Source organism: Talpa occidentalis, unplaced genomic scaffold, assembly GCF_014898055.3.
Source record: "Talpa occidentalis isolate TD23 unplaced genomic scaffold, MPIMG_talOcc4v2.1 talOcc4.14, whole genome shotgun sequence".
NCBI lineage: Eukaryota > Metazoa > Chordata > Mammalia > Eulipotyphla > Talpidae > Talpa > Talpa occidentalis.
In genome coordinates, this window is record NW_023601433.1 from 84,269,260 (window position 1) to 84,296,307 (window position 27,048).

General features: G+C 51.0%; 1 protein-coding gene across 1 annotated transcript in view; it reads right to left on the reverse strand.

Annotated features, from left to right (window-relative positions):
- Positions 1–27,048, reverse strand: part of RPH3A (rabphilin 3A) — a 111,702-nt gene that overhangs the window by 23,085 nt on the left and 61,569 nt on the right. The window contains exons 4-7 of the mRNA XM_037511538.2: positions 15,856–16,002; positions 3,544–3,673; positions 2,224–2,310; positions 1,511–1,676 (exon numbers count right to left, since the gene is read on the reverse strand). Of these exons, the coding sequence (XP_037367435.1) occupies positions 1,511–1,676; positions 2,224–2,310; positions 3,544–3,673; positions 15,856–16,002 (530 nt within the window). The remainder of the gene's footprint in view (positions 1–1,510; positions 1,677–2,223; positions 2,311–3,543; positions 3,674–15,855; positions 16,003–27,048) is intronic.

Sequence of the window (27,048 nt, forward strand, 5' to 3'; positions counted from 1 at the left end):
ATCCTGACATTTATGTATGTACATGTCTGTGTGGAGGTGACTGACATTATGTAATGTTAGCTAATGTTTCTAAGCACTACACTCAGCAAAGCACTTCATATACAGTATGTTATTTATTCCTCAAAATGACCTAGTGAATTACTAACCCCACTTTTATTTTTTTATTTTTTTAAAGATTTTTTTATTTATGTATACAAGAGCTGGGGCACAGGCCAGAGATGTGAAGTGGGGGGGGGGGAGGAGTCACCAGAGACAGAGTGGGGAGCAGAACGGGCAGACTGACTGAAATACACTGCTGAAGATAGCAGCGGGTGAGACAGGAGAGGTCTGTTGAACCATGTGGGTTGCTCCCTGGCTGGCCAGGGATTGAACTTGTGTTGCAGAGGCTGTGTATTGCTTCATAGTGTGGTATTTAACCCCTTGTGCCACCAGAGAGGCCCCACTAACCCCAGTTTTAGATGAGGAAAGAGTCTCAGATAGGACAGTCCACTAGTCCAAGTTCACATGGCCAGAGCTAGAATTCAAATTCAGGTATACTGGGCCTCAGATGTCTGAGACCTTGATAATTATGCTATACAGTCTTCTTAGCCTAAAGAGAACAATGCTTAACAAGGAAGAAGAGGCTCTAGTTGTGGAAACTAGGGGGTTCCCTAGGAATTCAGGGTATACAGAGAATGCGGCCACTCTCTGCAAGGAGAAGTTGCTCATGCCTTGTCAGGGAGAAAGTATCTGTTGGATGTCTTTTGGGACCAGGTGCTGTACTGGGTGTCTAGAGAAGTTACTTTTCTAGGAAACAAAGTTGGGAGTTTCAGATCTTGAGACCTTCGACTATAACCTCCCTTTCAGAATTACCGCCTGTGCTCAATTCCAGAACTGTCATTCAGGTCAGATTTTATCACCGAGGATTGATTGAAAATACTGCAAGGGCTTTATCTGGTCAGTCCTAGAGGACTCATTCTATTAAAATGTCCTTTCATTGTGGTTGCTGGTTTCCTTCTTATTATTTTGCAATTACCCTTAAACTGTTGTTTTAATAATTAATAAGAATACTTAGATAGTGGTGATCAGATGCATAATAGTGGTAATTGAGGAATTTCCTTTCTATTCATTTATCACTTTTAATTAGTTCAGTTTCATCTTTTCTGGTGGTAGACTGCAGAAATTTCAGGGACCGGGAAGGGCCAAATTCCTTTCAGGTTCCAGAGTATGATTTGGTGGTGGGTGTTTCTCAATTCCTAATTTTAATCTCCACCTCTGTTTTACCTATAAATATTCCATCTGAGATGATAACAAAGCCTTTTGGCAGCCTGGCCTTGCTGGAGGGTTCCCTGTACCACCCTCTTGATAAAGTTCATGGTGAGCCGTGAAGGGGACATCGGAGTCCTAGACACAAGCCCAGAGGTTGTCCACCAGCTGGGTAGAAACGAACATGGGGGCAGGACACCTTCCAGGTAGATCAGTTAGCTAAGATCTGTCCGTGGTCCTGAAAGGACAAATCATTTTGCCCTACCTCGTGTTGGAGCCCGGACTGCGTGCTTGGGCTCAGGGGTGGCCTGCTCGGGGGCTGCAGACTGGCTGACTGGCTGCTGGGGTTTGGCCTTCTTTATAGGCATAGGCTGTGGGAGGACCTGTTTGGGGAAGCCCTTGAAGAACCATGCTCCAGAACGCTTCCACACCTGGAGGAGGAGAGAGAGAGGATGAAGATGTGGCAGTGAACACAACTGCTCCTTCCTTCATGAGTGCCCTCAGCACACTGACTCAGTAGCCAGCACACATTTCTTACCAGTATGTAGCATTACACAGTTCCTATTTGAGTCATACAAGGTCCCCGAAAACTCAATAGAGAGGGCCTACACATATCCACTCTCTTGATGAAGAAACTTGGATATCAGAAAGGTTATGAATGGGTATAAGATCACCCAGTCACAGAGTAGAATGGGCAAAGACTGGACACCAAGTCTTCCACCTTTTAACTGAGGTATGCTCCCTACTTCTAGGAAAATGAAAATCACAGAAACAGGAGAAAAGAGACTCATTCAAACACTCGGGGACTACCCCACCATGTTCTCCGCTGACCTGGTTCCTCCCTTTCAGCCCCTCAAGACACATGCCTGGCCACATGCTCCAGCCCTCACCACCCCATTTCCCTGGTCCTGGACAGGAAGGAGGAACTGAATAGAAAGGGAGAGTGCTCTAGGAGCCAGCTGGGACCAATCCACTCACCTCCCTCTGCTCGATGCAGATTTTGCAGAGCCACACGGAATGTGGGCGGTTGTTGGAGGTCTCCACCCCGCACTTGGTGCAGACGTTCTGGGGACAAACATAGCCCAGAGCACATTCAGACAGGCCTGGCTCTGGGCTGCCCTGGGTCTGGGGAAGTGGCTGGGGAGGGTAGTGAGGAGCCCCCTTCTCCCAGGTGGATGTGAAGAACTAGGACTCCCCTTTTCTCACCTCCCTGCCAGGGCCAAGGTCAGTTAGAATGAAGTTCCCATTGGAGCTTTAATTTCCAATACCAAGAACTAGAGTCATTCCCAAACACTGATGGAAAGGATTTTCTAAGAGGCCCTGTGGGGTCTGAGTTTTCAGCCAGATTGATATGATTGACATATTTTTTTTAAAAAAGGAAAGGTCATATAGACATTTTATCCATTAATTTATTTCTCCTTTCTTCCCAAATGAATCCGAGGCAACCCAGACTAGGACCACAAATTCAACTTCTCGAGGAGAAGGGAGTCATCTGAATTAATGTCAGGCTGTGACGGAACATTGTACCTTTGGCTGAGTTCCCTGGCAGGCGAGACAAAAAGGAAACCTAATAGGTCCCAACATTCTCACTATTGATTGACCGCAGCAGACAAGTTTTTTTTGGGAATAGATCAAATTTCCCCAATATTCCACTCTAAACGCTAACTGGGACTCCAAGCAGGAAATGCCAAGAGACATCATAGAGGTCTCCAGCCAGGTTTTTCCCCTTATTTCTTTTCTTGGGAATCAGGCAGACCGTGATTCCAAGGACAGCCGTGTCTGCTTCGTGGAACTTCCAGGTGCAGACAGCTTGAGGAGAGGGTGAAGGGCAAAGCAAGCAGGGAGACACCCCGGGAGAATAAAAGCCCAGGGTGGTTGTAATTGGGTGGAGAGTGTCTTTTTAAGTCACCAGTGCCAGAGCCCAGTGTAAGGCAATGCTGGGTAAGCCCTCCCAGGACACCCACGTGGAGACACATGCCCAGCACACGCTTCAGCCTGACACATGACTTGCTAAGCCACCACCAGCAAATTTGCAGGCTCAGCCACAGCCCACGTCCTGCCCCAGGGTCCCAAGTTCATCCTGGATGGAGCTGAGCTCCAAGGGTCAGAGTAACCTTGAGGGAGGAACCAGGATGAGAGTCACCTTGGAAACAGCTGGGCATGGAGCATCCCAGGACGCTCTGGCCACCACCCTTCAGGATCCAAGCTCTATCCTGAGACCAGAACCCCCTGGCCACAGCCAAGACCCAGCCCATCTGTGTGTGGTGAGCAGGGAAGTGGGCAGGCGGGCAGCGGTACCTTCTTACAGTCCTCACACACTACGCAGGTGGAGCCCAGCATCCCCAGCTGCTCCCCACACAGGATGCACCGGTTCACCCCGTCCCCAGCCACGTTCTTCCTCATGTTCTCCAGACGGTCCACCAGGCGCCTGTAAGCAGAGGCAGAGATGTGAGGACTCCACAGGGGCACCCGCAGCTGCCACAGGAGAAGGCTGGGGGTCTTGGCCATCTTTGAGTCAGGGAGCCTTCAGTGCCGCTGATGGTTGTTGGGCCCCTCCCCAGAAAAAGGCACATGCACGTGAAATTCAGATACATTTTTCAGGACATGCCAGAGCCCAAAGGGTGAAAGACCCAGCCCTCCCACCCATTGCGATGAACTTCAGATGAAGAATCTTATCTAGTCCCTTCTGTCTCGTGATGCCTCCCAGAAAACTTCCCTTCAGGCTCCAGATCTAGTTGTCTACATGGCATCTTCACGGGCATCTCCAAGGGCGTCTTCAAGGGCATCTCGAGCCTGTGCTTTCTGCGGGCTCGTCACATGCTGCTCTCCACTCCGTGCCCAGCAGATCTGCCCCCACTCTAGGAAATGGTGCTGCCACCCGCTACCTTGCTCATGACAGAAACCCGGGGCCTTCCTTGATCCCTCTCCTCCCCTGACCGTCAGTGACCCACCCAATCACACCCACCTCCCTAGCATTCCTGGGATCCACCCACTTCTCTCCATTTCGACCCCAGCCAAGCGACTGTCCTCTCTCTCCTGGGTAGCTAGAGTAACCTCCCCGGTCTCCCCACGGCCTTCCTCCATCTGTTCTCCCCACCGCCACGTGGTGCTGGTTCTGAGCACAAATCTGATCCTGCCCTGCCCCCTCCACCGTGAAACCTCTGTCCCAGGTGAAACCCCAGACGCGTCTCCCTCCTTGGTCGACTGTCGACGCCCTAGGCCAGAGGTTCTCCAAGTGCGACCACCAGGCCCCCTGCTCAGCAGCACCAGGGAACATGTCAGAAATGCAGATTCTTGGGCCCCACCTTAGACTCAGTGAATCAGAGACTCGGGGTGTGGCCCAGCAATCTATTCTGACAAACCTTCCAGAGGATTCTGGTGCTCAAGTAGCCTTAACTGCTGGCCTCCTTATAGTTCCAGTTCTCCCATCGGCCTCAGTGCTTTTGCACATTCTGTTCCCTACGCCTAGGATATGCTCTCTCAGGCGCTCTCTCTCTCTCTCTCTCTCTCTCTCTCTCACACACACACACACACACACACACACACACACACTTTCCGGCCCGCATCCTCCTTACCCTTCAGATCCCCTGACTCCCTCTCAGCAGCCATCTCTGACCACCCATTTTCTTTGCCTGACAGAGCCCTACACCTCTGCGTGGTGCTGGCCACGTCTGCAAGCGTTTGTGACGTGACCTGCACTGAGCAAGCAGCTCATCCGGGGTCCATCTCTGGCTGCCCCTCTGGACCATGACTCCCCTGAGCCTTGTCTGTCCTGTCCCCTGCTGTGTCCCCAGGGCCTGGTCACCCAGCGAGTGACTGAGTCGGCGCATGAATGAAGAAGGGCGGCCATTCCCCGAATGTGTCTCCAGCACGAGGGAGTCCAGCTGAGTGCCGAGCAAGGCAGCACAGCCTCCACTTGCACAGCACATCCCGCATGCCTGGGGGAGTGAGAGCTCTGCTGCCCGCCCCCCCCCCAGGAGGCAGGCGCTACTCTATGGCCCTGCTGCAGGTGTGGGAAGGAGGCACAGATGGCTTAGCTCAGGGGCCCTTGCTGAGCATGGAGCCCAGGCCAGAAGGAGGATGTGGGGTGGGGATGAGGAGGCCTTCCTTCTCTGCTCAAAGATGGGGGGACAGATTTCCTGCAGCTCATCCTTTTGTAATCTTCCCTGTCACCCCAAATGCTAGGGCCTTAAATGGAGGGTCCAAACAGGCTAAGAGCCTAAGCTTGGAAATAAAACTTTGCAGGCAGGTTGGTCAAGATTATGTCATGGGAGACCACGAGTCACAAATGGGCCTTTATCGTGGGATAAAACATTTCCACTTCTTCACCCCAAAGAAGTTTGGCAGGAGAGCTGGTCTTGGCAGGAGAACCCCAAGTGCCTCATGGAAGATGCTCCCAAAACTCACTGCATGTCAATCACCCACAGAGCATAAAACGAACCCAACTCATGGGACTCCAGCTCTAACGGGACCCCAACTTGAAACCTTCTCAGCCCCGATACCAATATTGCAGCAAGCAGATCCGGGAGGACCTACTGCCTGGGGCACATTCCCCAAATTGATGGTGCCTCAAGGTCCCCCACACCATTCAGGCAGTGAGCCTGAGGGCCGGGGGCCTGGGAGTCTGCATTCCAAAATGGCTTCGGTGTGATCCTGGTGCTGGTGTACTTGGAGAAAGGCTGCAACAAGCCGGGAAACAGCAGTGCCAGTCACTGAGAAAGTCCTCCCCTTGTTATGCTAAGTGGGGGAGGCCCAAACACCAGTGTGCAGAATCGGGGTCAGGATGTGAGTTTGGGTCTGGGACATGCTTGTCTGAAAATCTTCATGGGGGACAAAAAAATAATCAGGAAAGAGACACCCCAAAATAGTCAGTGATTACTGCCAGGAGCTGGCATGGTGAGTAACTTTTGCTCCCTTCTGGAATGCCTCCGCCAACCCCTTCCCAAGAGCCCAAGTAGCTGCACTTCTCTACACGTTAACTTTCCCTTATGTCTGAGGAGAAAGTGCATTTTTTTTTAAATAATAGATTTTATTTTTATATTCCCCATACAATTGCAACCCCCCCCATTTTAACACCAATCCCTCCCCTCCAACCCCCCACCCCCAAAAAAGTGTCTCTGGTTCATAGTTTTTTGTTGATTTTGATTTTCACAGAAAGTGCATTTTTGAAGACAGAGAGCAGATGAGTCAGGGGGTCAGAGACACGAGCTTGAATCCTACCTTTTCTCCAGTCAATGACCTTGAAAAGTCCTTGTTTTTTTGGGTTCCCTTTTTCCAGGCTATAATTTGGGGGCTTAAAGGAGATGCACCTCAAGTTTCCCACTGTGGACAACCTTTGGGGAGTCTCAGATCCTGAGGCTGAAACATGAAGATTTCCCCCTCTGTTCTGAAAGCGAAGGTCCCTCCGTGACTTCGAGAAGCACCGTCTGCAGGGCAGCTGGTTTGCCTGCCTCGCGTCTGTGTATTAAGTGGCCATTTAGCTGGACACTGCAAGTGGCCGTCACTCTCTAGCGATGTCTTTACACGCCCGATTAGCTTTACGAGTGCTGCTCTGGAAACACATCCATCCCGCTGAGCTGCTGGCTACTCGGTGAAGTGGGTGGGCACCTCCCATATACCAGGCTACCCCTAGAAAGGCGGCCCCGCAGATGACCTCTGGAGGTGATGGGAAGAGGAGCCCCAATTTGGTCTGACTTTGCCATCTGAATGGATGCAGATGGGCCACTCATTCATTGGACCTATATTTATGGAGGAGTTATTATGTGCCAAACAGTGAGGACCTAATGGGGAGCAAAAGAGACAAGGCCTAATGGGGCCAGCATTCTAGTGAGGACTCAAAATGATTTCAATGACCATCCTAATCACACTCAGCGTAAGTACTTCAGGCCAACTCTAGGCAGCTATGAGAACCCAGCAGAGACAGACATGAACGGTCGGGGGGCCTCAGAGGCAGTGACCATTGAGTTGAGACCTGAGGGTGCAGAGGAGCTGACTCAGTAAGGAGGGCAAGGAAAAGCATTGCAGGGAGAGGGATCAGCATGTACAAAGGACTGAAGAGATGATTGGTGTGGCTGGTGGGCTGGAAGGGTGGTCAGGGGGTGCTCCAGGCAGGATCTTGAATCTAGGAGTGATGGGGCAGCATGAAAGAGCTGTAAGGAGAGACTCAGCCTCCCCCCCATTTGATGTGGGAACCTCGGAGTAGTGAGATGCTGCAGGGGCTCCAGTCAGAATGAGGTAGGCAGATCTCTGGGTTTTGTCCCCATGTGAGACTGGACCTGGCCTCTTGACCTACAGGACTGTCCCGAATGGGTCTCACTCAGGGTTTGGCCCTCACAGGAGGGCCAAAAAGCACCCCATGCAGGGGAGCAGACCTCAAGGAGTCAGCCCACGTCAGTTTCCTACTGCAGCTGTGAAAATGACCGCAAATAGCACGCACTGCACCTCAACAGCCAGGCTAAAGATGCAGCCAGGCCTGTGTTCTTTCTGGAGTCTCCAGGGAAGACTCCTCTCCTGGTTTCTAGAGCTGCCTGCATCCCCTGACTCGTGCCCCCTCCCCCCTCTTCAAAGCCAGCATCTCACAGTTTCCAGTCTTGCTGTGAGGCTAACCCCCCTGCCCCCCTCTGATAAGGATCCTCTTTTCTTGGGGTCCACCAATACTCCAGGACCATTGCCCCATCTCAAGAGCCTTGATCACACCTGCACAGTCCCTTCTGCCACTAGAGGCACCTATTCATGGGGCCTGGGGATTAGAAGGGAGGCCTCTTGGGGAGGGGGCATGGTGCCCACCAACCCGCACCCCTGCCCCATCTGCACCCAGCTTCTGTTTCCGCCTGATTCAGCTCCCACTCAGCTCGGGTTCGCCTGTTTGCAGCAAGGCTTGGTCCTTTCTTCCTGCCTGGCCACGGCCATCGGCCTCTGTGAGGTTCCACTCACCTTCTCCGGGGCTCACGTTCATCCCCAGGAACATGAGGACTCCTTACACACATGTGCACACACACATGCACACACACTGCACACGTGTTTGCAGAACAGAGGGGGCATTGAGATGCAGGGGCTGGGGTGCCAATTCTGGAGTGAGCTTGTCTGGGCTCATATTTAGACTTTGCTCCTTCTTAGCTGTGCGACCCCCAGGAAGTGACTTAATCTCTCTGAGCCTCCATTTTTCATCTGCAAGTTAGGGAAAGCAAAGTCCTGACCTCCTAGATTGTCGCCAAGATAAAATGAGAGGTTGTTTACAAAATGCCCAGAACACAGTAGTGGTTGCTGCTAATTATTTCTCCTGGAAATGTGTGACTCTCATAACTCCCTGTACTCACATTCTTCCTGTGCTCACAATATCCATCTTTCCAAAGCTTTAAAGGGGCTGCAATGCTGGAAATTGAGACTCAAAACACACTCACAGACACCTGTGCACGCTCACCAGCACTCACCTGTAAAGGCACATGTCGGTGTGCTCCCGCATGGGCGTGTACACATCAGGCTCATGTGTGACCAGAACCGCACGTAGAACACACCTGCACACGCACTGTCCACGCTCTGCCCTTGCGAGGGCCCAGCCCTGTGGCCGCCCACTGCGGGTGCGGGAGGAGCCCAGTGGGAGACTGACAATGCTTGTTTGTCAAGCTCAGCCTTCCTCAGAGTCCAAAGTGGCTCAGAAACATTCAGGCAAACACTCCTGAGCTCCCCAAGCAGCCTCGCTGCCGTGTCTCCGAGAACAGCAGAGGGAAAGCTAATGCATGTGCAGCTGAGCCAGGAAGGAGGCGCCTCATGGCGTGCACTGAGGGCTCCTGGACTCACACTCAGGGAGGGGGGACCTGGCAAAAGCTGGGGTCCCAGTACTGAGGGGGTGGGGTCGGGGCAGCTTCCTCAGCATAAATTCATCATGAGGGTAATATGGTTCATAAAAACAGCAGAATGGGAGAGCAAATGTGATGTCTATCTCTTCATTTCTGCTTCCCCCCCCCCCACACACACACAAACACACCATCAGTTCTGGAATCAGGCTGCTCTTCCCTTCCCCTCACTGCCAGGGGAGGGGATATTAGCTTTCCGTTTATTAAACTTGGCATTCTCTGAAGTCGAGACGGGCCATCTGCTGTGAACGGGACACGGCTGCTCCAGGGGGGGCCCTAATGGCAGGGTCCCTCGGGAGCCTGTCCTTAAATGACAGCCGCCGTGTCACAAAGCCCCGTGCCTGGCTTGTGGGTGATGCCTTTCAGACTCATTAATTCTCACTGTTGTTTATTCCTGGCACCACCTGGGGAGCTGCTGCTCCTACTCCCTCTCCTTGATGGATGGGTGCAGAGGATTCTTGCCTGGTCTCAGCATGTGGAGAGGGGGTGGGCACACCCCCCAGAGTTGGAGACAAGGGACCAAGAGAAAATCAGCCAGAGGGCTCGGCCAGGAGGTGCCGTCACTGAGAACAATCAGCAATAGCAATTGCAGCCAGAGGCGGTGGTAAGCACTCTACGTGCATTATTATTTGATGGCGTACACAACTGGGGAAACCCAGTCTATGATTCATACCATTTTACAGATAGGGAAACTGAGGTATAGAGCAGGGATGTCACTTACCTAAGGGCACACACCTTGGGAGTGGCAGAGACAGAATTGGAGGCCATATCTAGATACCCAGACTGTGACACCTCCTTTAGAAGAACAAAGTCAGGCCTCCTGGTGGTGCAAGGGGTTAAGTTTCTCAGCACTGTGAAGCTAACTGCAGCCTCTGCAGCACAAGTTCAATCCCTGGCCAGGGAGCAACCCACATGGCGCAGCAGACCTCTCCTGTCTCCCCGCTGCTCCCCTCAGCAGTGGATTTCAGCAGATCTACCTGTTCTGCTCCCCCTCTTTCTCCAGTGAATCTTCTCACCACCTTGCACCTCTGGCCTACACCCCAGCTCTTGTATGTATAAATAAATAAAATAAATCTTTAAAAGAACAAAGTCTTGGTTTCATTTCTGTGCCTCTGTTGGGGCTCCTTCAACCCCCTCCTCCTATCACAGACACCAGGCAGATCCAATCTCCAGGAAAACTGAGGCCCTACTCAGTAGTTCTTAACATGGGGAGCTTCAGGGTCCCCCCCCCCACCCAAACCAAATGAAATCTATTAATATTTTTTCCTCAAAAAATGCACAAGACACAGACAATAATGTGTGTATAATATCAGGATGATCCAAGGCAACTGAGTCCTCTCCACAGAATGTAAAGGAGTCTAGGTCCAAAAAGTGGGGTGCCCTCCTTGAGAAAGCAGAGTGTGGCCTGGCTAATTGTCAGCTCACCTGCCCACAGGAAAGATGCTTACTGACCAGACAGAGCCCAGTGCCAAAAGCTATCAGTCACTTCTCTCTCAGTCCACATTTTGGAAAGATTCTGTGCCAAAAATGTAAGGGGTGGTGGAATCAGGATGGGGAGGTGACAGGAATCCAACAGACTCTGTCAACAACAGGTCTCCCCGTGTCTCACTCACTTCCTCCCCCATCACAGCGTCTGGACACCAAGGTTAATGACAAACCCTAATTACTTTTTGGGCCCATCTGTTTCGGGAAGCTGACCTCAAATGGAAGCCACCCAAGCTGCCTGTCCCCCCGCAGACAGGACTATGGGCGCAAGAGCCTTTGAGAGGCTCTGGGTAGAAAGCAATAGAGTAAGGACTCAGAGGAACCTACCACTGGGGAAAAAACAAAAAACACAATCACAATTTCCCCAGGCAAATGTTTACTTCCAAATTTAATACATTCTAAAAATCCTCTGCCACCCCCAAGTGTCCATCCCCCTCCACAGGCTACCACATTGGGGAGAAGCGCGTCCAGCCAGGCACCTCGGGCTGCAGCTGATTGGATGAGGAGCGGGTTTTGTGGGTGAGCTGGGCCAATCAGAGTTCCTTCCCTGGGAATCTGGAATTAGGACTAAGATTAGGTGTAATCTAAGAAGCACCCTAACAACTGGGGTCTTTTGCTCATGGTCGGGGTGAGAAACAGAACTTTTATGAGTATAGGCTGTGTTCCTACCCTCAGATCCCTTGAGATATCTCTGAATCCTGGTATTAACCCCTCGTTTTAGAGACTGATGTGGTCGAGTCTCCAAAGATGGCTCCCATCAACACCTTCCTTCCCTGTGAGACAGTGGAAGTGAGCAAAATTACAAGTAGGATGAGAGCTACCTAATGCCCTGCTTTATCTAACACCTTGTTTGAACAGGTGGATTAGATCTCGAGTTGGCAGGTCCTGCTTCACATCCTGTTTAAACAACTTGGCCAACCAGACTGAACTAGGTAAAAGGTGCTGTGTCCAAGAAACATTAATTCCAAAGAGCACCTGCACCCCTATGTGTATAGCAGCACAATTTACAATAGCTAAGCCTTGACAACCCAAATGCCCAAAAATAGATGACTGGATCAAGAAGATGTGGTCCATAGACACCATGGAATATTACTCAGCATTCAAAAAAGATAAACACATGCCATTTGCAGCAACATGGATGGCGCTGGAAGGGATCATGCTCAGCGAAATAAGCCAAAAAGAAAAAGAAAAATACCGGATGGTCTCACTCATAGCAGGAATCTAGAAAACCTAAATAAGGGACCAGGAAAAAGAATAACTATAATAAAGAAAATATCAAAATCAACAAACAACTATGAACCAGAGACACTCTGTGGGGGATGGGGGGCGGGGAAAGGAGGAATTGGGGTCAAAATCAGGGGGTTGCAATTGTATGGGGAATATAAAAATAAAAAAATAATAAAATTATTTGAAGATTAAAAAAAAAGTGCTATGTCCAAACTAATTATTGTTTCACAATTTCCCAGAGAGGGGGTGGCTGAAAGACACACATGTGCAGTCAGTAAAATTCCTCACCGAGAATGACCAACCTCAGCATGCTAACATGCACGTCCCTGAGTGGAGACTTCATATGCTAATAAAACACGCATTAGATGAAGAAGTATGTAACCCATTTGGGCAGGCCCCATTGTGGCCCAGTCCAGAACATGCTATGACACTGCTCCCCTTCGCCTAAGTTGGTAAACCCACTCCTAGATCACACTTTGCTCTTGAATAAAAACTAGGGAGAGTGCAAAATGAGGTTGCCAGATGAGTCTCCTTTCTGACCATCATCAGTCCCATGGGGAAAGCTGAAGAGCTGAAGCTGGGTGAGGGACTGAGAGTTGAGGAAAGGTTTTGATGCTCCCTGGGACAGAAGCAACCAGGGAGGCAGCTGGGTCTGCCGAAGCACCTTGGGGTCCCTGGGGTGCTAATTCTAGCATAATTGTTCCAGGGAGGCAGAACCTCCTGGGAGGTCTGAGAGCAATTATCCCTAGCCTCTCAAAACCTGGAGACCAGTTCTGGCAGTTTGGGAGGGACAAAGGGGTTAATAAAGCTGGAAGATACAGGACCAGCACAGGAGCAGCTCCAGTTACCAACTCCCAAAACGTTCCCTCCAAACCTGAGCCATCCAAATTTCCATGTTCTGCAAGTCTAAGAATTTGGAGCCAGGTTTTCGAGAAAGACTTGTTATAGGTGAAGAGCAAATTTTTGAGTCATTCAGACAGGGTCATTGATCTTGGTTCTATGTGACCTACAGCAGGCCTTGGTTTCCTGCAAAATGGGGGTGGTCATAGCACCCGGCTGGTAGAGTCAGGAGGAGCAGTTAGTCAGTTAATCAGAGGAGGTTTTAGGGTCAGTGCTTGGCACATAGTAAATGCTCAATAAATGATGCTCATGATGATGATTTACTGTTCTTTAACAGTGATCTCACACCTCTCCTGATGGCTTTCACTCAGGGAATAGAAGAAACGATTCAGCAGGCACAGAGCTGGTGTCTGGATCCGGAAGGGGACGCTGGTTATTTGCAATTTGAACACAGTTTGAAGGAACCTGTTTGCTAAAAGGTGCAGCCAACAACATGGTATGGAGTTCCCCACCAGACACCCCAAATACCATGGAGTCTGGGCAGGAAAGATCCTGAAATTCAGTCTAACTTGCCTCATTGGATGTGGGGAGACCCAAAGGTTTAGGGTCTGAAGTGCAAGGCCCGGTGGCACTCCATTTTCAGCCTCACTCCACATCTGATGCGTCCTTTGCTTTCTCTTTCATCTGACGCCACTCTGATCCTGTGCCAGGGAAGCAGGGGCTGAACAGGAATGAGGGCAGGTTTGAGCTCATAAGACTCAACAGCTCGGGGCTCGCCTCTGGCGATGCCACCAGTGAGCGCTGACTACAGGGAGAGCTCAGCACAGCGGAGCTGGCATCTCCCAGGCCCTTCCCACTCTGGACACTGGACAGAAAGCTCCCAGAGGTGTGCGGTCGCCACAGATCTGGGCCTGCTTCCCTGGAAGCCTCTCAAATTTCCTTCAGGGGAACCCAGGGTCTGCTAGAACTCCAGGGCTTGCCAAATAGGAATCTCAGGGCAAAATTCTAGAACAGAGGCATGGGTCAGCGCCCAAAGCTAGGCTTCCTCAGCAAACTCACCGCTAAATGATTGCCAGCATTTATTGACTGAGCTCTCTGGGTCAGACGCCACTGTCCTCCATTGCATGCTGATTAAACACTCACCAAGGAGTGTGGGCTAGCGCTGTTCCCATTTTGCAGATGGGGAAACTGAGGTTCAGGGAGGTAGAGTGGTTGATCCAAGGTCACATAGGGAGTAAGTGGCGGAGCTCAAATTTGAACCCAGGTCCTTCTGGATGGAAAGTCATGGAGGACAAGGCAGGGATCCCATATATCCTGTTCTAGAATGTCCAAGTTGGAATCCACTTAGCCAGACTCTACCCCACTTTACTCCCAGACCAGTCAAGTTTGTTCAACACGGTCCAGCACTCCTGCCACAGCTGACTGGACCAGTGGTGGCGCCTGACATCAGCCAACCAATCAGGGCATCTCCTCTGGGAATCTGGACCTTGCCTGGGAAGATCCAAAACTCTCCAGTCTCTTGGCCATAAGAGATGTGGAAAGAAAGTGGGGTCACATCCTCTGCTATGTCACTTATTCATTCCACAAATATTTTACTGCACACCTACTATGTACCAGGCTCGGGGGATTCCAGGGTGAAGAAAACAGGCATCTTATAATCTACAGACAACTATCAGATGGAATGTTCAAAATACAAAACGTGTTAGTTGGTGGTAAGTGCTATGCAGGAAAGAGGTTGAATTCTTGCTTCTAAATGTTCATGTTAATATCTATTTCCCACCTTCCCATGAGGCTGAGGCTCACTGTTGTGTGACGTGCACACACACCACATATAAGACACACACTCAGACATACTCGCACACACTCACATGCAGACACACACACTCACAGACTCCAGCCTGGATAACTTCCCTCCCCTGATGTATATTTTTAAAAGCCAAATAAAAACTCAGCCCTACAAGCAGGTCCTTCAAGACTTCTGCCTCACCGGCGAGGGCCCCACAGGAAGCTGTGGTGGCATTTGGCATTTGTGAACAGCACCTCCGATCTCCCCAGCTCCCCTTGAGGAGAAGGATCTGCAGGAGCTCAAATCAAAGGCACCCACTTCCACGTGTTCGCAACATCGTTTTCCCTCCAAGAACCTTGGCAGCCCCGGCTGAGCATGTGGCTGAGGAGACACAGCAGCTGCAAGTGGCTGGCACAGCTGTCCTGACAGAAGACACCAGGGAGGAGGCTGGGGTGGAGGAGGTACCCCCATACCCCCTCCATTTCCTAGCAGAGATTCCAGTCTTGGAGGGGCCTTAGTGTCTTCCCTACTCCTGGGGGCCAGCTCCCCCCTGTGCCGAGCACCCCCACACACGCAGGCTCACCCCTGTCAGCTCAGTCATCATCCCTCTCCCTTCTCTGGCCATCTCCCCCCTCTCCCCAGGCCTCCCTCTCACCCCACCTATTTATGCTCCCCTCACCCCCAGCACTGTCCTTCCTCATCCACCTTGTCACTCTCTTGCACACACATCACACACACTTCTTATGTCCTTGGCTTCTCTCCTGCATGCATTTTCGTCCTTCTGCCCTCCAAAGGCCTCTTTTCCTCCTCTTCTTACCATTTATACAACATGAAGTATCACCAGGGCCTGGGCCTGGAACTCCCTACTCTCTACAGCAATCCTCTGGGATGGCTGCTGGGGTTCCTGTTCTGTAAATGCATAAGCTCGGCGGAGGCCACACGCCTAGACGCACATGTCCAGGGCAAGCGGGAGCTGAGGTGGAAATCCTGTCCTTCCAGTTCCCTCAGGCTGCCTCCACTTTTGGAACTGACCTCTCCCCTCCTCCTCCACAATTCATTGCCAAGTGCTCGCTCTTTTACATGCTCTTTGCTCATGCTCCCTCTCTGCCCTACCTCGCACTAGGCCTCCGTTCTGGCACTGACACAGCCCAAGTCTCTATGGACACAGCTCCATGCGGCTGAGTTGGCTAAGAGAGCCTCTGCACACACACCCAATGACAGCCTCCCAGCTCCCTATCTCCCAGGAGATCCTCCCTTGGCTCCCTTTAAGGCTCCCCAGCCAGCCCGCTGCCCACTCCCTACCCCCTTCCATTTGACCAGTGACCTGGAGGGTCATACATAACAAACCCCACCCAGCACACCCCCTGCTGGCGCTCACTCCTCGGAATGCTTGGGATGACCGAGAAGTGTCAGGCTCACCCAATTCGCTCCTGCTCCATCTCTTCCATTTTCTCAGCGCGAGCGATCACGCTGTTGATGATTTCCTTCTCCTCATCCGTCAGCTCTTCCTGCTTCCTCTGTCTGTCCGGCTGCCCACTGGGGTGGATGGGCCAGCCTCCCTGGAGCCTGAAAGGTGATTTGGGAAGGCATGAGACTGAGAGAAGCCCAAGGGTCAGTGGAGAGTAAGGGTTGTGTCTGGGAATGGTTCGAGTCTAGGAAACTTCCATTTAAATCGCTGCTGGCCTGGAGGCGCCGGGCAAAAGAATCATCTCTCAGGGCCTGCATGTGCTCCTCTGTGCAATGGGACACATGCCTCCTTCATAGGGTGCTGCTGTGGTTGTTTCATTAAGTGCTTAGCACATGGTAGGCACTCTACCTTGGCATGTGCTGGAGGCTCATGGAGCCTGGAGGGTAACAGTGTCCTGAGGAAAAGACTCCATGACCACACATGTCTAGGGCTGGAGTGGAAGCACTTTGGGGACGATGAGGTGATGTCCTGGATCCCACACTGACACCAGCCCCGGCCCCTGGCACGACATTGCTTTGTGAGGGTCACTAGTTTAAACAGCACCAACTAGTCACCACTAGGTTTATAAAAACCTCTTGATTTCACAGAAACATCCAGATTTCTGGCCTCAAAAGCTCCCATAGTATTCTGAGTTCCTTTCTGTGTTCCTCTTGGTCTTTCTTCCTTTTTTTTAAGCAAACACTGGCATAGCACCTGCTGTCTGCCCACATCAGCTCATTGACATCATCCTCCCGTGTGCCTGTATCACCTCATTGAACCCTCCCAACATCCTACAGGGCAGGAATTTCAATTGTCCTTATGTCATGGAAAGGAGACTGAGAAATGGAGAAACTAGACTATATGTCCAAGGTGACCTGACCGGGAAGTGGCAGAGGTGGGATTCGGACCTGTGCAACCTCTACACATTTAATTCCACAATACAGATACAGCTGAGTGCCTGCCTGCATGGCCCCAGTAGTGGTGCAGAGGGTCAGAGGCTTGCTGGGTGGGGAGCTAACACTGTGGTCCATAGCAAATTATTATCATCTTCACTAATAACACGGTTCACGCCCCAGGGCACTGAGGTGCATCACCTCAGAGGAAGGCAGAGCCAAATACCACTAGAAATTCTCATCCCTGGTAGGAAAAAAATCAGTCACTCCGAATCCTCTCGAGCCAGCAGCCCATTAACTGCCAGCCTATTACTTCCACCACTCTAATCACGTCGGCAGGCATGAAATTGCCTTTTGACACTCAAAGTTGGATATTAAGGGCCCCTCTTCTTCCCTCTTCTCCCTCTCCCTCACCCGTTTCAGCCCCTCGCAAGCGCAGAGGGGGAAGAGTTTGGAAGCAAAGGGAAAGCAGATGTCTTGGGGTCAGTCTTTTTTTGGAGAAAGGCAAAGAGGAGGTACGCTGGGAAATTCTGGTGGACACGTGCCTTGGAGCGGGGGCCTCTGGGGATGAACAAATGCTAAACAAGCTCCCAGGGCTTCCTCTCGACTTGCAGTGAAACCCAGAACTAGAGAGAGGTGTTTGCTGCTCACCACGTGAATGTGATAAAGGCCTCTGAGCTGTACATTTCCAAGTGGTTCCTTTCATGCTATGTAGATTTTTAAAATAAAATGTAGTCTTCTTGCCCAGCTGCGATGTCCTTCCATTCCATGTCCCTAACCTGCCCCTCCATTCTCGTGGTCCTGCTCACCCTTATCACTACACTCCAGCCACACTGGTCTCCCTGCTCAATCTGCACCCGAAATCCCCATTTCTGCCTCACGACCTTTGCACTTGCTCTTCCCTCTGCCGGGAACAGTTACTTCCCCAGGTGTTCCCTTGGCTGACTCTTTCCCCTCATCCAGGTCTCAGTTCAAACATCAGTTCCCCAGCGAGGCCGCCCGTGATGTCCCTGCTTCATTTCTTCATCACACCCTTTACCAACTGAAATCATTAAAAAAAAAAAAACTTTGTTGTTTGCCTATTTACTGCTTCTCTCCTCACTCCCCACCAGAATGCAGGTTCAAGGAAGGCAGGGATCTTGGCTGGGTCTGTGGCCTTTTGCATAGTGTCTGAGAGCAAGTGCATAAAGCATTTTGGGATAGGAAAGTTCTTAGTGGCCTAAGGAATGTGCAATGAATGTTGCCTTAGTGGGGAGACAGAAGCAATGGAAGTTTCTTAGCCTGTGGGATCGACGAGGGAACCCAAGGGATCACCATCCATACCGAGACCACAACGAAGGTCATTGCTATGAGGCTGGTGAAGTTTAAGGTTTGTGTGCACAGACACTGCCTGGGAGGGACCTGGTCACAATCACGTGATCAGAAAAAATTGCCAATCAAGACAGTTTGTCTTCTTTCTCTTGAAGAGGGTCCCTAATTTAAAAAAGTTTCAGGCCCCACAAAGCCATGACTGGTCCTTGCTGAGCCTCCAAGATAAGCCGTCATTGTGACAGAAAGGTAGAGGGAGGCCAGGAGTGAGGGGAAGTGAAGGAAGACCAATATGGTGGCCACGAATACTAGGGACAATGGACCCCAAGAGCCCCCATCTCCTGGTGATCACAGCCTCAGGTGTAGTTCCCCCACACACTGCCTCCTGGCTTGTCCTGTGAGACCAACTAAATACAGAGGAAGCGAGAGTGTGACTCCCACGGTACGTGACACTACAGCTCCACCATGGTCTCTGGAATCACTCGCTCAAGGGGGAGCCAGCTGCCATTTCTGAGGACACTCAAGCATCCCTGTGGAAAGGTCCCGTATGAAGAGGAACCGAAGCCCACCCCCCCCCCCCCAACAGAGCACCAGTTTGCCTGCCATGAACGGGGATCCTCACTCCCATCCCATCAGGCACCACGGCTGACGGCAGTCCCCACCAAGGGCCTGTTTCTGCAGCTCACAATCAGGCCACAGACACCGTCTGCTACGAATGGATGATGATGCCAGCGCCTCTCCGGCCACCATGCAACTCATCGGGTGCACAGGAAACAGGCCCTGCTGGACATGCTCAGCTTCAGAAACATGAGCAGAGGTGGGGGTCCCCAAAAGCACCCTATTAAGAGAACCACCCCCATCTGCAGCTGAGCGGAAGGTGGGGGGAGGCTGCCAGCATGTCTGCAAACCCTCCCTGTGCTGCAAAACACGCAGTTGACAAACAGCTCATCCAGTGTTTGAAAATGTCACCGATTGGTCTCAGTAGGGATTCACAGGCCTCCTATGGCTTTTCATGTTTTAATTCCGAAAGCAAGCAGAGGGAAACTAGATGCTTTTCAAACCACAGCCTATGGTCTCTCTCTCTCCAGAGAGAAAGTGGGTGTGCCTGGGTCTCCCCTGGGTTGGGGCCTGGAGAATGTTCCCAGTGACAGGAGGAGAAGACGTGCAACAGCCTCAGGCACAGGACTTGAGCACAGCCAGAGCCCAGGGTTGGGATCTGGTTAAAAACCAAAACTGGAGGAAAAAGGACAGTCAGTCCTCATGTAATGTCTCCCAGAGATTCTTAGAAACGGCAGATGACATTCAAAAAGCCAACTGTGCCATAGGCTAAGAGACATAAGCAAGAGTTAAGTTCCTGTGACATATTTCTAGTCACAAAACACCAAACATGTAAAGAAAGACCCAAAACGCGGCTGAAATTTAACAGGAATTTGTCTTCATTCATTTGCTCATTTTCCAGCTCACTCATTCCAGTTCAGAGTCGTGGGAGGCCAGAGCCTCTCCCGGCAGCTCGGGGGGCAAGGCAGGACCCAGCCCACCCTGGACAGGATGCCTTTCCATCGTGAGGCGCAGCGTACCCCAACCACACTCATGCCACGGGGACAATTTAGACCAGTGCTCGGCAAGTGCTCGCCTTTGGGATGTGAGGAACCTGGACTTCCCGGAAAACCATGCAGATAGGGGAGAACGTGAACCTCCATGCAGACAGTGGCCCCATTTAGGAATCGGGGTTTTCCTCATCACTGTAACAATACTGATGGAAGCTGCTTTCGTGGACCAGTCCTCAGAGCATTGCATCCCGTCCAGAAAATACCCAGCGTATTACTAGGCACCAGCTTGACCTGCAGAGTAAAGACGGGCACCCGGGATGTGTGGCCTACTAGCCGGGGTGGTGGTGGCGGGGCTCTGCAAGGCTCTGAATGCAGCTTCCTGATCTGCTGCATGGAGTTCAGCAGGAGCTGCGTCGTCAGGCCACTGGGAGGGTAACTGTGAAGACGCACAATCCCTGCAAACAGTAGCTTCCACCATTATGACCAACCTCTGCACCGTGAGGAACGTCTTAACTTTCCAGCAAGGGATGATGAGCCAAATTAATGGCCAGAAGACCTGCTGTGTACTGGGGGCTTGGGGAGGCACTGTGATGTCATGTTGGGTGCTAAACTTCCTGGGACTGCCTCTCGGGGGCGTGCTGGCGTTTTCCAGACTAACTCTGACTAACCGGCTGCTGTCTGGGTAGGCCGGCCACCCGAGCAGATCTGGTGCTGCGAATGATCATAGGCTGGAAAAGTCACTGCCCTGGCTCCTGTGAAGATGCAACACCTACGGGAGGGGGCACGGGGTAAGTTCTGGGGCCACACTGCCTACATTCCTTCCCTGGCTCTGCTCCCACTTGGGACCTCAGGAACAAGCACCTGTTTGCTCCTCTGTGGAAAGCATCCCCAGCGACCTCACGGCACTCCCGTGGGCGTTAGCTAGATCGTGCATGTAAAGTGCTGAGCGCAGACCTGAGGACTTGGTAAGTGCTCCGAGAAGCTTTGCAAAGATTCACTTGTTTCTCTTCCTCCTTCCCCACCTCCTCCTCCTTCTTAAACATTTTGGTGTGAAAGAGCGGCTCGTGGCGACCATTCAGCGGAGAATAACCTAACTGCGGCATGTGCAACGGGCACACGGTTAGGATGCATGAATGAAGGCTGGGCTGGGGTGGGGTCAGGCGGAATGGATGGACTAGGATGGTTTGCCAGGGAGACGAAAGAGTGTGAGCCCCAGAGTCGGTGGGAGAGGAGCAAATAGAGCAGAACAAAAAGTGCATGTTGAGTCGTTAGCTGGGGCCTTATATTTGACACTGGGGACTTCTTTGCACAGCTGTGGATACCTCTAATGTCATGGAGATGGGAGTGTCGCTTGATTTACCTCTATGAGAGAAAAGAGGAGAGAGAGAGAGAGAGAGAGAGAGAGAGAGAGAGAGAGAGAGAGAAAGAAAGAGAGAGAGAGAGAGAGAGAGAGAGAGGACGGGGGAAAGAGAGACTATCAAGAATTTCCAGGTAACCTCCTGGCCTGACTCTAAGTGGCAAGAATGCTAGAAAAAAAAATTGGACTTTCATAAACCTCCCCTCCTAGGCTAAATCTCACTGCAGCCTCCAGATTTCCTTTCTCAGTCTGGGATATTTGAACCTATTGATAGATCTAGAGAGTGGGACGCAGTAGGAAAAAACAAACAAGCAAGCAAATGAGCTTTGGATTCAGGCAGACCTGGGTTTAAATTCCGAAGCCGTGTGACTTTGGAAAAAGTACCACATCTCTCTGAACTCAACTCCCTCAGCTTTACCGGTGATACTATTTATCACATAGAATGGACACACATTCTCTCACAATATCTCACAGGGTAGATGTTATTCTCGCTAGTACGCCAAGGCTCGGAGAGGCTCATCACTTGTTTTAGGTCACACGGTGAAGATAATCTTGTTGGGATGGCCGAGCTCTGAACTGCCCTGCCATGCCGCCTGTCTGAAAAGCAGCAGACTGACCCAAACTCATTCTTGTCCCCGAGCCAGCCACAGTGAGCTGATCCAGACCCGCCAACCCCTCGTCCTGATAGCACGCGGCTCTTGAATTTAGAAGCTGCAGTTTCTCAGTGAGACTCGCAGGAGCTTCTGAGTGTTGGTGCCAAATGTCATTTTTCTTTTTTCTTTTTGGGCTGGCTTCCTTTTGAGGTCCACGGTAGGGCAGTCTGATTAGAGACATGTAAATTACGGAGCCAGGAGCCCAGCCCTGACTTCCCTGCAGATGGTGTGTGTGGTGGGCAACGGGAGTGGAAATACGAACTTTTCCCCAAGTGTTGAGGAGACTGAGGCTCCGCGGGGCTGTCTGCAGCTGGCGGGTCTGCAGAGAACTGTTCACGCCCCGTGCACAGGATAAAATGCTCGGGCCGCCTTTGCAGTGGGGCAGGCGGAAGAGCCGTGGGGAGGGAAAATTCTTGCCATTGACAGTCACACACACCCTCTGCATGAGCCACATCTGTTGCCGTTTCAGAAGGTGTTTTTCTGCCCGCCCTCCGGCTCTCAGAGCCTTTGTGGAGAGACAAGTCCGCAGCTATGCTAGCACGGCTGGTGACCTGGGATGAGCTTGTGGCTAAGAGCCCCTGGGAGGCCACGCCGAAGTACGGATTTCTAGGCTCCACCTGCAGAAGTCTGGAGTCAGGAGGTGGGGGGAAGGGGGAAGCGATGCTCTGGGGGTGCTCTGACCAGTCAGCACTGATGGAGCCCGCGCTCATCTCACGCCATCGCCAGGACAGACCCCGGGCTGGCAGGCTGAGGCAGGCCAGGGCGGAGAGGACTGTCTTTCTCCACTCTCACTCACATGCACAGCACAGTGCACCCTGCAGAGGCACGGGAGGGCCCTGCCTCCTGTTGCCCCAGTTGTCTCAGCTATGGGTTTGAACAGAGCTCTGCTGTCCCCCCTAGGAGCCTAAGGGGGCTCCCGAGGAGAGGGAGGTAGAGTGGGCAGGGACCAGTCTTCCACCCTGCTGGATGGCAGTGCCAGGTTCCTAACACTAGCAAAGCAGGGACACCAGGAAAGTGGAAAGGCTTAAAGAATGTAATACCTGCTATTTGGAAATAGGGGTTATTGCATTGATGGCCGCAGTGCTTCTCCCTTCTCTGGATCCGTGCCTCTGCCGTGTGAATTTGAAATTGTTCGCGCCAAAAAGTCAGCATCTCTTTCTCTGTCCCTTGAATCCTGCCTGAATGCACAACTTGCTTTGGTCAATGAAATGCTGGGGATGAATCTGGGTCAGTCCTGAGGCTAAACCTCCAAAGACGGTGTGTGTGTGTTTCTGCTGAGGCACTCGGACCCAAGCGCCATCACCACGACAACAAACCCCTTCACTGGAGGATGAGAAACATCCAGAGCCACCCTGGATCAGCCAACACACGGATGCTGCAGCAATCCCAGCCAAGATCAGCAGAACCATCAGCCGAGTCCCGATCCCTGAGAAGCAATAGCTGTTCTACCCCGCTGAGTTTTAAGGTGGTTTGTTACACAGCAAAAGCTAACTGACACAGTATCTGCTACAGCGACAAAAATAACTGAAACTCGCTAGCTCCCCACATTTCTTTTCACAACTTGGCATTTTTATTTTACAGTGGCATAAAGCTCACCTGAATACATTCAATGCTCTCGACCACTCAAGACTTCTATCCAGATCCACTCTTGCCTGTTTCATATATTTAGCTTCTGGATAAACTATTATTCAAGAAAGAGTATCGCTGCTAACACAAATTCTCAGAATCACTGTCATCGGCTTGCTCATTTTCCAGATACATGATGCTCAGAAGAGGGAAGGGAAACGCTGAGACATGTGTGTGGAGAGCAGTCAGAGACCTGCGAAACCAGCATCTACCTGCCTCATCGGCTACTGAATGTACCTGCTTTGGGCCATCTAGAGAGGGTCAGAGGGAGCCTCCTACACAGACCAGCGGCCGTGGCCCTTAGCCCTGACTCAGGCCAAAGCCGCCCCCACAATGTCTCTCCCTAAAATACAGCAAAGGGCAGACTCCTGCTTCTTCTCAGCCTCACACCTGACTCCTCATTTCATCACACAATCGTCAAGCAACAAATATCCGCCAGATGTCTCTATTAATAAATTATAACTTCCCAAAGGAGTGGGATGATGGAAGTGCTGTCGGGCTTGCAGGCTCTGAAGCATTAAACAGGGGTGCTATGCAGAAAATTAATCAAACTTTTTCTTTCCTTTTTTCCCTCCCTCCACCCCCCAGGATGCCACCATAGACAGGTGTTGGCATGAAGCCTCTTTGCAGCTGGGTGAATAATAATGAATCCTGAAGGAAAGAGTGGGGAAGGAGGAAGCCGGGCCACAGAATGTTTTTGCACATGCCTTGCAGGTAGAAAGGCCCCTTTGGATGAACGTTCCCCCACCAAACTAAAGGGGTGCCAAGGGGATCCTCTGGTTCCTCCCCAACTTGGGATTCTAAGGGGCTCTCAAGTCAGACTGAGTTCCAGTCAGTTTTCCAAAGTTCCCTGCTCTCTCTCATACTCGGACTTTGCATCTGTTGTTCCCTGCCTGGAACTGCTGTTTCTTTTCCCTCTGCTCCTCCTTCACATGATCACCATTTACACATCACTTCTTGCAGGGATCTCTCCCAGCACAACTCCCCTGTTTGGGGGAGTGAGAGCCTGGCTGTGCTCCCACAGCTCCTTGCACACTGGAGTAGATGTGTTGGTGGCCATCTGTAAACACCACTGGACACACACCCATGCTTTGGGTATGCCTGTCCTCCCTGGTGATTAGGTCAGTGCTTGGTACTTAGTAGGTAGTCAGCATATGTAAATGAAGCAAGGGAAGGAGAGGGAGGAAGAAGGGCTAGGGCACAGTCATATGCTCTACCTTTTGACGTTCAGCATCTAAGAAGCCTCTGAGAGCCTTGGAACCCTCCAGAATCACAAACTTCTCTCTTGTGATGGTCCTATCTATCACCTAGCACCATTCTAGCACCTCTCCCTCACGTAACTGAATAATAAACTAGTGCTGCTCATGAAAAGCAGATCTTATCTGGCCAGCCTGACTTGCCAACAACAGAGATTTCTGGACATTCACATGGCCTTTAGCTCTCTGCTTGTTCTAAGTTCCCACTTGACAGACAGAAAAACTGAGGCATGGAGAAGTCCCCCAGATGACCTAGGTCAGTGTTTATCAGCGTTAAAGTAAACCTTTAGAGGGTTCTGGGCCCGAGTATGGAGTCCACAAAGCTGAACAAATTATGCAAGTCTCTCTCTGTATATGCGAGCTGCACATACACACAATGTCCAAATGTCCAACACCCCCGTGTTGGCAAATTTGGGACTCATACCTTTCTCTGACTTTGCCTGGTGCACCACAGTTTATAAAGTTTCCCTCAGGAATCTCATTTGACTCCACCATCCCTGGTGGGGGAGGTCATCAAGCCCATTTTGCAAAGAAGAGAGCCAAGGCTCAGGAGGTGATGGGCAGTCTGACGGCCACACGGATGCTGATGGCCACACAGACTCTGATGGCCACACAGACGCTGAAGGCCACACGGACACTGACAGCCAACACTTTGCTTATGCGGGTGACAACTTCCCCATCGCAGGGAGGGTAAAAATGACTCCCCTAGTTTCTGCATGTGCTTGGTCTGCTTTGCAACCTGACTGTTCACTTATGCACGCTCATGCAATCTGTCATGCATATTTAGGAAATGAATCCAATTTAAAAGGCAGAAGTTGTGAGCAGATAGGAGGCAGCGACATTTCACTGGGCAATAGGCTGACCTCCCCCGAGGTGACCCAGCCTGGTCCCTGGGCACAAGCCTTCCCCCAAGCTCTGTTCTGCTCAGCGTCATCTTTTATTAATGAGAACAGTTATTGAGTTAAGATTTTCTTTATCGAAGAACAATGTCCCCCAGCAACACGCTGCAGAAACAGGGTACAGGGTGGGCCATAAACTCGCTGAAATCCCACAAATTATTAATAACAATTAAGCTGAAGGCTCATCTAAGGAACATTTTGCATCCTTTATCAAGTTTTTTGTTTAAATTTCATAAGTCCCAGCGCTATCACCCGAGTTAGACCCCGGCCAGGGACCCACATGGCTCAACAGACCTCTCCTGTCTAGCCCGCTGCTCCCCTCAGTACTGTGTTTCAATCAATCCACCTGTTCTGCTCCCTACTCTGCCTTTGGTCTCTGTCTCCCCACTCTGTTTCTGTCTCTGGTGAATCCTCTCACCCACCCCCATACCTCTGGCCTGTACCCTAGTTCTTCTAGGCAAAAACAAATAAATAAAATCTTAAAATAAATAAATAATCTGTTTCTCAAGGCAAGGGACATTAAAATGTGTCTTAATAACTTGGATTTGTTGTTGTTGTTGTTGTTAGATAAAATTTGCTGCTTGCTTTTTTAACCATCTCTTTTTAGGAACAAACCATCCTGGTTAGAAATGAGCTAAAATTCAGTCTGTAGAAAAATAGAAGCATCATCAGATACTCACTGTTCTTTATCACTGTCAGAAGGCAAAGAAAGGAGAGAAAGGAAAGTAAACAAAGTTAGAAATGAAATATCACAATACCCACCCCATCTGGATGCAACCACCACCTCATTTTAAATTACAACGACCTACTTCCATATTTTTTAGTCATTATGATCTTATTTTAGCAATGCAGGCTTGCAAACTTCACAGCTTTCAGTAAAATGACCAGTCAGCTCAGCCTGTTAACTGACAGTGCTATCACTTCTGTATTTGAACGTGGGTCTACTGCACTCAAGGTATATCACTTAACCATAGCAAGGCCACCATCACTCTGGGTGTCTTTTTTTTCAAACATGGGGGCAGGGGGGAGATCAGAAGCACATTAAGGCAAGGGTAATGAACCCTGAACAGGGACACGATCATCCAAAAGTAGAACTGGTACCCCAGTTTGGGGGAGCAGTTTCTTCCATTCTAGAAAGGAGGCCAACATCCCCATTTACAAGGTGTGCAACCTTACTCAGGTCTTGGGTTCTCTTTGTGCCCAAGTTTCCACCTCCGATCTCTGGCTTGCAGACTTTAAAGCTAAAGGAGCTGCCCATTCTCAGAGGCCAGCTTCTCATCCCAGCTGTTCCCAAACAGAGGGCTGAGCCACAGCCCTGATGGTGCCCACAGCGCGGGTACTCACATCCCTCACACACAATCAAAGCAGTGTTCAAACACCACCCTTAGTTTTAAGAGACCGAGAGGAAGGCATTTGAAAATCACAAAGGCGCTAAGTGTATCTGGCCAGCCAGTGGTTAATTACGACTCAATTTCTTCCCTTACTGGAGAGAGACATTGGAAGCATCCCCATTAGTACATCACCCTTGCAGCAGACCAGATAGCCTGTGTGATGACTATAATTCACCCATTAACATTTATTGGAAAATAATTTTAATATCTGAAGAAACTGCAGTAGCAATCA